The sequence below is a fragment of the Phalacrocorax aristotelis genome, chromosome 2 (assembly GCF_949628215.1).
Source record: "Phalacrocorax aristotelis chromosome 2, bGulAri2.1, whole genome shotgun sequence".
NCBI lineage: Eukaryota > Metazoa > Chordata > Aves > Suliformes > Phalacrocoracidae > Phalacrocorax > Phalacrocorax aristotelis.
In genome coordinates this window covers 106,694,553-106,706,228 of record NC_134277.1, presented here as the reverse complement: position 1 = coordinate 106,706,228, position 11,676 = coordinate 106,694,553, and the positions used below count along the sequence as shown (strand labels likewise).

The following is an 11,676-nucleotide window of genomic DNA, read 5'->3' as shown; positions in this document are numbered from 1 at the left end:
GCGGGCTCCGCGGCCGCGGCGCCGGGGGCGGTGCCCCCGCTCCGCTCCGCCCGCCGCCCCGCCCGCCTCCCCGGCTGTAGGCGCGGGCAGCCGCGGGGCCGCCGCCGGCCGGAGCGGAGCGGTGCGGAGCGGGGCCGGCGATCAGGGCGGCGGCGCGGGGGACGCGAGGGGCCGGCGGCCGCCACCCGGCCCCCAGGCGGCGCGGAGCCGAGCGGGGGGAGTGGAGCGGAGCGCGGCGCCTGCCGCTGCCTGGATGCCAGAGGCGCTTCGGGAGTCGGCGGCCGGCGGCACCCGGGAGGGCCCGGGGGAGGAGGAAGAGGAGGAGGAGGAGGAGGCGGCGGCGGCGGCGGCGGCGGCGGCGGCGGAGGAGGACGACGACGACTCCGGGCACGGAGGGGAGGAAGCAGGCAGCGCTGGCCATGGCCTCCAACTTTAACGATATAGTCAAGCAGGGCTACGTGAAAATCCGCAGCAGGAAGCTGGGGGTGAGTGAGCTCTCCCTTCGCCGGCCCTGCCGGGGGTGGGGGCGAGGCGCGGGCGGCCGCCCTGCCGGCCGGGGGGGCGGCGGTGCCCGGGCCGGGGCCGCCAGAGCGGGGCGCGGCGACCTGCTGCCGCCGCTGCTCGGACTTCGCTCCCTTCTCCGCAGGGGTCGGTGGGGATGCGCTGCCACTGCGCCTCGGAGGGAGCCGGCTTCTGCCCTCTCCCTCTCCGGGAAGGCGCCGCTCCTCTCCGCTTTCTTAGCGAGCGCCTTCCAGGGACATCGTCCGCGGGAGGCTTCGCCCCGTCCTCCCCGAGCCCCGCAGCCGGGCCGGGGCAGACACCCCCTCGGGCGTCCCTCCCGCGCCTGCCCTTCGCCTTGCTGCCTCCGGCAGGGGCTCGGGTCGGGGGAGGCAGGCGCAGGCAGGGTCTGCGAAAACTTTGTGCACAGCTTCTCCCTCCCTCTCTCCCTCCCTCCCTCTCTCCCTCCCTCCCTCTCTCCCTCCCTCCCTCTCCCGTTTTGGGAAAGGGATGTCTTCAATCAGGGCAAGGTCTGAAAATGTTGGAGGCTGGTACCAGAGCAGTCCGCTAGTAACAGAAAAGTGGGGGGGGAGGCGTCCTCTGAGCTGAGTTGGCCCGGGATGCTCTGCGAGGCCGAAGATAACACCGTGTTATCAGATTGGCCGTGGGCACTTTCCCTGGTGGGGAACAGTAAGCCTTGAGAAGGCAGGGAAGCTGAAGCAGAGTGCGTGCAGGGGCCAGGATTTCCTAAACTTCAGCTGCTCCCGGGACTTACCAGTTTGGGCTTTCTCCCACCCTTTGTGTCAGAAGGAGAAGGCTCAGGGGAGCTGAAAGCCCTAAGGCCTCTGCTGGCTTGGACAGCTACTGATGTTGCCAGTAATCCCAGAAGACCAGGGTCCCTGAGGGCTGGAGGCTAAACCTGGCTGGGAGGAGGGCTGGGGTTCTTCCTGGGTTCACCTTGGTATTTTTTTCTCTGCGTGTGCAGAAAAGTGCAGAGTCCCTACGTGCTCCCCCTCCAGGAAGGTGGGCAGCCTCCCCGCTGCTTCCCTCAAAACCCAACGGAGCAGGGGCCATGTGAAATCTACCCTCCTCCAAGTCAGGCTCCGCGAGCTTATCACAGGGCTAATATTTATCTCCTCCTTCTCCTCCCCCCTTCTCACTTCCCCCCGGATGCTGTGCTTTGCTTGCAGACACAGTGTGCAGGATGGTGGGAGACTAATCATAAATTGACCTTTGGAGCACTTTGCTGCCTTGGCAGGCATGGTAATTCCAAAAGAGCACTGAGAGTTTGGTCCGAATCCTTTAATAGCACCAACTCCAACTGTTTGAGAGATGGTGTAAATCCAAAGAGAATGGATGATCTTAATGATTCTGCAACCCCAGAGTCACTGCATGCATCAGTCAAGCATTAGTCAGTCTGAAGAAGGAATTTCTAAGCCTTAGTTTGTTTCTGGAGCCCTCTGCTTAACCTTTGCTCATCAGTTTTTTCCTAGCTTAGCAATGTTATTAGATGGGCCCAACACAAAGCAGTGGGATGATGGTATCACATCACCTTGATGTTGGTAGTTGGAGGCAGAGTTAATCTATTTGATTTGCAAATCTGTACTTGAAGGTATTTCAGAGTCCTTTAAGTGTGAAATTATGTATATGCCTATCTCCATATATGCGATTACTTTTATATACATATGTTTGTAGCATATATGCAATGAATGTAGAGTTCATATTAATCTTGGATAATACTTTCTGCCTTGTGAAAATGAAATTATGAAGACAGTGATATTTCATTGCAGCATATCTTAAGTAGCTTGAATATATTGTTTGGAAGACATTAATCTGATTTTTTTGGGGGGATGTATAACTGCATTTTTTTTTTGAGTGGATATTATTCATGGTAAGAATGATTATCATACTTCCACATTAAGCAGAAGTGAAACAGTTCAAACTGTGTCTATGGAGGATTTTCTCCTACTGAAGAGGTGTGTGTGGGTGACAATTCAGACTACACAGCCTCAGGCAGGTGGTAGTATAAGCTTAAATATGACATATAGGGATGCACATCTGAATAAATCTATTGAATACAATGTAAAATGGATTATATTTTATAGAAAGAGCTTCAAAATTCAAATGATATGAGATGGTTGAAAACTATGAATATGTGCGTATATATCCATAGCTAATTGGATTCTGGTGGCTGAATTTCCAAATTAATGCAATTTTTATTCACCAAGTGAAATGTTAAAGGTTTGCTTTTTTTCCCTTTATGTCTATCTCCAAGTCCAAACCTTAATGAATTACACTAGAGCTGTCATAATGTAGGTGAATACATCAGTTCTCAGGGATATAAATGTCTGTTAACAAACGAATATTTTTAACCTCCAAAAAATACAGAAAGGAGGGAAGAGAGTTATGGGTTCTGGAAACTAACGCTAAGATAACTTTGAAATATGTAAACATAATTGTATCTCTTGCTGGATATGTTTCATTCTTATACACTGGAAGGTACTGATTTTTTGTGGGGGTGGGAGGTGTCATAATATTTTACATTCTTTGAGTATTTTGTTTTCTCCTGAAAAGTAGAGTGATTAGAACTTGGAGAGCCGAGGTGACTAAAACCAATTTTAGTGCTAGACTTGGGCAATAACACTAATTCTAACCTTTAGGCTGGTATCCAGCTCATTATGGAAATTCTTCTAGTGCAGCTTTTATTCTGTCTTGTTTTGTGACTGAGGGTGCCCTGGCTGGGGATCAAATAGAACCTACTTCAATATAATGCAGCCTGTGAAGTTTCAGGTAAAACTGAGTGACATAATACCATAGCACAAAATCAGATAGTATATTTCATTTTATTAAAAAAACCCCAACAAACCCAAACCACCAACTTTTGACTTGGTGTGGACTTTCTGGTAGAATTTAGTTTTCAAAAACTCAAGTCATAAGTTGTCTTCTGATTGACTCCCTTTATTGATTTTGTATTTCGTAAAACAGAAACTTTCTGAATGGTATTTTTACAAGGTATCACACGTTTACCTCTGACTTACTGTGGCTATACCTTGCTTTAAGTACTTGTTACCCTCTCTACCCACTCCCCACATACAAGTAAATTGGATTTATTGTATGCATGAGTGCTGTTTCCAGTCACGGAGGACAGACGAACATCCATTCTGAACCAAGCAGTCAAGACTAGAGCTGTTTTGCCATCAGTAAGTGATTCTGGTCAGAAAGGATATCGGAAGTCAAAGAGGAGGTCTATGTCTTGATGGGAATACATGCCAAGAAGTGATGTGAGAATTTGCCCTTGCTTTTTGTTCAGTGATACCTGATCAGCCAGACTTTTTTTTGCCTTTATTTCACTATAATTATCAACTGCTTGTCTGCCATTGGGTTTACATCTTAATGCACTTCTGTATATTTTCTGACAGTCCAGTGTTTTCAGGTAGACCCATTGTTCTGATACCTTTATTTTGTTAAAGTAGCTTCTTTCGATGTAGGGTTGGATAGTCAGCTTGCCTCTGTTGTTGGAATCGGACATCTGCCTCCATTGAGAAGATCATGCTTTCTGCCACGGAGGTGTCAGGCCACGAAGAAATATCCAGCCAGTTAGACCAATTAGCCCGTCTCCTTACCTTTTGTTAAGCATGAGCTGTATATAAAACATTTCTAAGGTGCCTTGAAACTTTAAATGTATATTAAAGCTTATGTAGTAGACAATCTCAAATGTATACATGATGTCTTCATTGAGGTATCGCAAGTATCTTTGAAACTTAGAAGCTGTAGTCAGTGAGGATAACTGCAGTTAGAACATCTTTTAAAAATCTGTTTCCCTGCAGCCTAAATATGCCATTCTTTTCAGTGCTATGGCATTCCTGTGCTGTTTGATACTTTGCTTTTCTCTAATAATACATAAAGGAAATACCTCATTCTTGCAGCCATTACATTTGACCTGTGCAACCCTCCTTTGAAATAAATTTGATTGTAATGTGGTGTGCTGTTTAGATCAGAATAGGTCATTTGTGTAGCATGGAACAGGACTGTGCTGCCTTTGTTCTTCTGGAATCTTTCATTCTTGTGTTGCATTAAAATTCATATGACACAATTTTATACTGTGCTGGCTGTGCTCATAGGCTGAAACTTTCTTGTAGCAGATTGAGTCCCTTTGTTGCCTCCCAATAAACTAAGCTGTGAGGATTTCATGCCTTGCTGAAGTGCTGTTTCTAAGAAGAAAAACAATTCGATGTCACATTAGGAAGTCTAATTAAAACCGAAAATTGCGTCACTTTGATAGTCTTGTTTTGACCCATGTCAGTCTTGGAAGTCATAATCTTTTTGTTTGTTTGTTTTTGTCTTTTTGTTTTTGTTTTTTTTTTTTTTTGGCATGCCTTGGCCACAGAACAAAAGAAAAGAATTCTATCTAACAGAAATTTTCACTCAGTTGGTGAATAAATACAGATTTTTTTTTTTTTATGTGTTTCCACATACTGAGTAGAATTATTTCCTAAGTGGTTCAGTTTATACTCTAATACTGCTATCCAAAGAGAAAATTGTACCTGCCAGTCAGTCTTGATTCAGTAATAAATAACAGGTTGCTCTTAGTCACCAAATGAAAAGTTTTACCGTGTAAAACCCCTTATTTTTAACCATACTTTTAGATCATTACAGGTACCTTTTCTGGAAGTGAACATAGCATTTCTCCTTCTGCGGTTAACCCTGTCTTCAATCGGTCAGGCGTAGCAATGATATGAATATGAACCTCTTGCTGCAAGTTTGGTTCCTCTTGAAAAAGTGCAGTATGTGTCTTACAAAATCCTAACATTTAATTGGTATTGTGTATATATTCAAGGTTCTGCAAAATGTGCTGAGTTTGAGATTACACTGATTAATGGCAGTGGCTTTGCAAGTGGGTTATGATGAACACAGAGGGCAGAGTCAAGGTTCTTCTGTTGCTTTGAGTTGCCGTAGCATATTCTAAGGAACAAACAAATGAAGAAGCCCGAGCAAATAGCGCAGCCTGGAATGGATGTATTTTCATAGATTGTTTTCTATGGGATATGGTAGATTATTATCTATGATAATAATTCATAGATTATGCATAGATTATATTCATAGATTATTATCTATGGGAAATTTGCTCAGCCTGTTTGAAAGCACCGAAATAGCCGTTTATAACTGCATCCTGATGGATGACCTCAACTATGAATTACATCTCAGAGCATGAAAATTATTCAAATGAAACTTTAAAAACTTAATTCCTATCTGTAATAAATTTGTTTTAATTTTAATAAAGCTTCAGACTGACAGGATTTAGGTGCCACATTCCCTTCAGGTAAAGGAGCTCCTTTTCATGCTAGTTCTAGATAACCTGAGATATGGAATTTAAAGGATTTCACTGTCATCCATTAAAGAATCTAGTCACATTTACTACTTAATACTGAAAGTATGATTTAAAATACCAATAATTACTGCTTTCAGTACTTTCTTGCTACAGTTACATGAATGGATTTGCAGAATTAAATGGAAAATATATGGATTTCCAATTTGGTTGTTATGGAAAGAACAATAATTTTGAGGTTTTGAACAGTTCTTATTGATTAAGCATATTGTGCAGGAAACAGAGAAATATATTGCAGTCATTGTAAACAAGGACAAAAAGTCCAACAATTTTTTATGCTCATGTTTGTGTTTAAAAAAACTTGTGAGTCAGGCTTGTATTAGGCATTTTGGAGTTGCTCTGTTTCCCAGTTGATTTTCTTGATGTGCTTTAACATCTCTTAATTCTCAAGAGGTCTGATAGCCAAAGGTCTATTAATTTTGTAACGGATGGCACTTATTTTAAAGGGACAAATAGTTTCTCTTTTGCAGATAGCATATCCCATCCACGTTATCAGTGGATTATGGATGCTTCTGTTTTCACTCTTTTGTGTAATATCATTAGCCTCAATGAGATTGTACCTTAGCTGTGTGATGGTTACACAAAGAAGTGTTTGTAGACTTGACCTCTTTCACTTGCATATCGCGAGGTGGTAAGATTCTGTTGAGAGTTTATTTGTACCTCCTGTGAGGTGATGGCCTTTTGGTTTTTCATTTAGGAGTCTGTCATTTTTCTCCTACAATGGACATTAAAGACCTGATGAAAAGACCCTGAAGTCAATTTAAAGGAACCCGTTAACTTCGGTGGCTTTGGTTCGGAGTCCAGGCAGGAACATTAGCTGCATGCACAGAACATGAATTTCCTTGTTGTACAATGCCCTTCAAGTCCTACTGAAAGGAGTTGTCCTTTCTCAAATAGGTAATTATGGAATGAACATTCTTTGTGAGTCCTTGAAATACACAAGGAAATATTCATGTCGTTCGAGTAGTGAGTTTTCTTCCTAGTTTTTTAGAAATAATCTTGCCTTGAATCATTCATTCAGATTTTTGCAAGCAGAGCAAAATGCTTTATAGCAGTTGCCTGGCAACAACATATTCAGGCAACAGCATATGTGAATCGGTTCTTAGTTATACATTTATATATATGGCTATGAATAGAGAATACATTTTAGATAGGTACTAATGAGAAATTTCTAAACAAAGCGTGCTATGAAATGCTCTTTTTTTTTTTTGTAAGATAAATAAAGGGGTTTGGGTCTACATTACCCTGGAAAGTTTGTATTTTTTTTTTTAGGTAGTGTAAAAGATCTGCTAGTTGAACAGCTTTTCATAAATGTTATTATATAGTTAATATATTCGTATGCAGCCATAGCAAGCAATGTAAAATATTCTCTTTTTTGAAGGTGGAAAATACTTTAATATGTATGAATGCTGATTCATATCCCTCACTGTTCTTTAAATTAATAATGTGTTGGTGAACCAAAATGTGGGTACTTTCCCGTATACTGTAGCCATTCAGAGCTGTTATATTTAAAAGAAATGTAAACATTGTGCTGCATTTTATGTTTTTAATCTCTTCAAATCGCAATGCAGCTCTAAGAATCAAAAAGGTATTGGTGTATTAGTGTAATTAATCATCGTTTTGTTGAAAACTTTTCTCCAGATAAAGTACATATTTCAACTCTAAATACTGTGAAATTTCTTTAGTAAGATCAACAGAAATAAAGAAATTTTTTAATCTTGTTGAGAAATCTTGTGCACAGTAGGACAAAATAGCGTGCTTATAAAGAAGACTTGTGGGATAGTAGGGCTTGCTGTAACTATCAACACTTTTGTCTCACATAAATGCTTTATATTAATATTTTTTTGCTATTCAGAATACATACCTATGCATCATGTCTGCGAAGATGATTTGCGTGATTGCTTAGTGCAGCTAGCGCTGGGTCTGCTGACTCCAGGAGTACTCCTTCTGACTAGGACAGGCAGAGTCGTGTTCAGAAAGCTGGGACTAAAGCTGTGAAGAGTTTTGAAGATGAATGTTAGTATTGAATTCTACTTAGAAATTAAGGAAAAAAATAAAGCAATCTATAAGGTACAGATGAAATATACTTCCTTTCTGTGAACACCACAAAACAATTTTGCAGGTTTTTAACAATTGTACCGTGTGAAACATGTCATTGCCATCATGCTGAGAAGCTACAAGACCGTGCAAATGGAGCCGTGGAGGAATTACTGGTCACTTCAGATGCACGTAAATTAGGAAGATAATTAATGAAAGCGTGTAAATCTTTTAAAAAAGATTGATCTTATTTCTTTTTGTTGTTCAGCTCCCAGACTGGCCCTCATCGTCTCCAGCTTATCTGGACTGAACTTTGGAGAGGTTGAATTCATTAACACGTCAGCAAGGAATTAGAAACACACAGTATTGACTAGATCTGGGGAAAAATGTTGTGCACTACCTACCAACCGGAGGAAGAGCTCTTCGGTGTGTTACTCCTACCTGTTTATTGCAAAAAGAATTAATAGCAAAGTTTACTATCAAAAGTTTTTCACTACTGTAGGAACAAATTAGGGATGTTTTTGAGCAGGAAGTTCATGATACTTCTAATTCTGTTCTTTGTCCTTGGAATACTTTTTTAGACACTGTTGCTCTGGCATCCTCTACCCTCAGAGTAAATTGGTGTATTCTCTTTTCTCACACAAACATTTAATTTTCCCACAAAGATGAAAGAATATGTGAAGTTGTACAAAATAATAATAAAAAAGGGTTTTTTGAAGGCGTAGTCGTAATTATTGCTTGGTACAGTGCCTAGAAAGAGGAGACTACATTTGTGGTTGTCCTTTAGGCATTATTATGATAAATATAAATTATATTTATTATAATTGCTTTTATTTTTTTGCTCTTATTTATCTGACTACTTGTAGAGAATGCAGTCTTTGATAAAGTAATTACCTGATGCAGTAAATGTATTATCTAGTTCAAATGCGAAGAGAGAATGTGAAAAAATAAAACATGTGGCTTAACTAAGACTGGATAAAACTTCCATTTTAACTGAAGTAGATATACTAAATTATTAATCGCTAGGTTAGTATGATAATAAGGTACTTTCAATTAAAATTGTTTTGCTGATGAAAGTAATTTTTGTTGATACAGTAAGAAAAGTGATACTTTCTCTGGATGGTAATTATTTTTCTTCTTGAAACTATACTTTTCAACTGTTCCCATGAACACTTCAGCAGGATGCAGTGTTTCCATGCAAGAACAGAAAAAGAGCAGGGATTTTTTGGCACAACGAAGGCAAGCTAGAGCCGTTCAGTGTGTGGTCCTTTCAGTTGCTAAACGCATTCAGATCTCTCTTGAGTTCTGTAGCAGGCACTGAAGGTCCTCATCTCCTCATATGATATCATTCTTAATGAACGTCACTTTCTGCATCAATTGTGCAAGGCTAAATACTACATTAGTTATATTGTCTACCCGTATAGTAGTGATTCTTGCTTTTAAGTTGCACAGTATTTACCTACTGACTGAGAGAGATTGGGACTATTCACCTGGGATGGCTTAAGTTTCGTATCTGAGAATAAATTTCTTGACTTCTGAGTATTGAAGTATTTGATGCTAGGTATTAGTACTCTCAAAGTTTCAGTATTTTGAACTCCAGCCATGTAAACTGTTGTTGATAATCCTAAAAAGTCTGAGGCTTACAAAGATACAAATACACAAAGAAAAACTTTTTGTGAGGAGAAATGTAATGCTGCTTTTTGCCTTTCAAGAGGAAAACATTTATATATGTGTGTGTATATATATGTATATAAAAGAACAGCAGCGTCCTATCGACAAAGCTAGAAGGTTAGTTGTCCATAGTTGTAACAAGAAGAGTAGTAAAATAAAAGATATTTTACTGATTTTTTTTTTTCTGTAGTCCTTTTTTCTTAAACTACAGTAAGGTTTATGGAGCTTTTTGCACTATTAATGAAATACCCTCTTTCTAACAGGACAGAAATCTTTGTGCTTTCAAGTTGGACTGTATATGAGAAGAGTTAAATTTTAGTCTTTTTCAGAGATGTATTTTGTAATCTTGAGCACTTTGATTCATTCCAGCCTTGTTCTCAATTATACTAAGCCCACTGTACACTACATAAATTAAATTTAAAGCTGCATTAAGGCCCCTTATACTGCCAGCCTAGTGAAGAATGCTGTTAGTGCAAATGGAAAACAGGCTTTCTGAGCTTAAGTTTTCTGTCTGTAAAATGAGTATAATCTCTTTTCATCCACCTCTTTATTTTGTCTGCTTCAACTCTAAACTCTTGATAAATTCTCTTTTTAGATATTAGTGGTTGGCTACCACTGATCATAGTCAAAACTGTTATTAGATACTACCACTGTACAGAAAATATTGGAATAATTCAGAATCTGTTTTGAATAGTTTGAGTCACAGAACCATGGAATAGTTGAGGTTGGAAGGGATCTCTGGAGGTCACCTGGTCCCACCTCCCTGCTCAGGCAGGGTCACCCTATTTTAATGTTGTATGAGGACTATTGCTTTTGGTTGGAAGATACATTTCATTGAATTCTTCAGTGAAATGTCTAAAGAGACTGTAACTAAAAAGTTACTGTCAGGATTTGTTCAGGTATCTGAGTTTTTTGAATTTTTACATGTAAAGAAAGTAAACATTTTGCTTCCCCCTGCCCTGATCTTACTGATAGAAATGATTGCTCATTAGTTTTCATTGTAGAAATGGGTACCACTGATAGAAAGGCAGGAAGTGTGAAGCTGATCGCTTTGATGGAACTTATGTCTCTCTTGCTTTACTTGAGCCACAATTGTAGCACAAAATCTAGTGTCTTGAATGGTTTCATTTTTAAAAGTAGATATAATTGAAAATGTTAAAGGTACGCTTATTCACATCTTAACTGGCAGAACAATTCTGAGAGCTCAATGTGGTCCATGAGGCAATCTCGTAACTGCTAAGGTTACTGGTCTGCAACTGTGGATGTAAATGTCTGACTGCAGACATGCAGAAATTAGCCATATTTGTCAACTGCATGTCACACAGTGCAACAACCTTATTATACAGGGGAGGGAAGGGTTAGAGGTGTTACTACATCTTTTTCCTTTCCAGCATATCACTGGTGAGATTTTGAGAAGACATCAGTTTTCTCAGCTCCAAATTTTATAAAAGGTATATTCTTCCACGAAACAATTTGGAAAACCCTTACTGTCTAGGCTTATGTGAAGCTTTCTGCTAAGTAATACTAATACTGAGCCTTAGGTTGTGTGTTTTACCCATTAATACCTTGGAGCTCAGCATGGGGAGTATGTGTTTGCATGATCCCATAGAGGAAGGTCTGTGGGACTTTGTGCAGGTTGTAGGATGAAATCAGTTGAGTCCACTTGCAGAGCCTAGAGATGCCAAAATGCATTGTTTCTTGAGGAAATATATCTACACAATACGTGCAATAAGAAAGCACAACAGAAACATTTATTGGAAAGGATGTTATGGTTTGTCCAGAAGAGTAATGCTAACATGAGCCTTTCCAGAAGATTTGTAACAGCCAGTATTGTCAGGGTACTGGTTTGCCTTTAATTAACAAACAAACAAAAACCAAAACAAACAAAAAAACCCCTTTTCCTGCAGCCTTTCAAAATCACCGAAAGATCTGTATTCTCTTCAGTAGGTAATAGCTCAGAGCAAAAGGTTGAAGGGATACGAGGTAGCCTTTACTAATATGATATGTGTTGCTTGAATATACTCTTTAAGCTTATGTAGTGTCAACACACTTAGGTAGTAATGTATTTAAACAAACCCAGTTTC

At 40.5% G+C, this 11,676-nt stretch overlaps 1 protein-coding gene across 3 annotated transcripts in view; it reads left to right on the top strand.

Moving 5' to 3' along the window:
* Nucleotides 1–336: 336 nt before the first annotated feature.
* Nucleotides 337–11,676, top strand: part of DOK6 (docking protein 6) — a 280,839-nt gene continuing 269,499 nt past the window's right edge. For all 3 annotated transcript variants that reach the window (XR_012659151.1, XR_012659150.1, XM_075084596.1), the window contains exon 1: nt 337–485. Coding sequence is in view for 1 of the 3 variants with exons in the window: in XM_075084596.1 (XP_074940697.1) it covers nt 420–485 (66 nt within the window). In the remaining 2 variants the exon portion in view is untranslated. The remainder of the gene's footprint in view (nt 486–11,676) is intronic.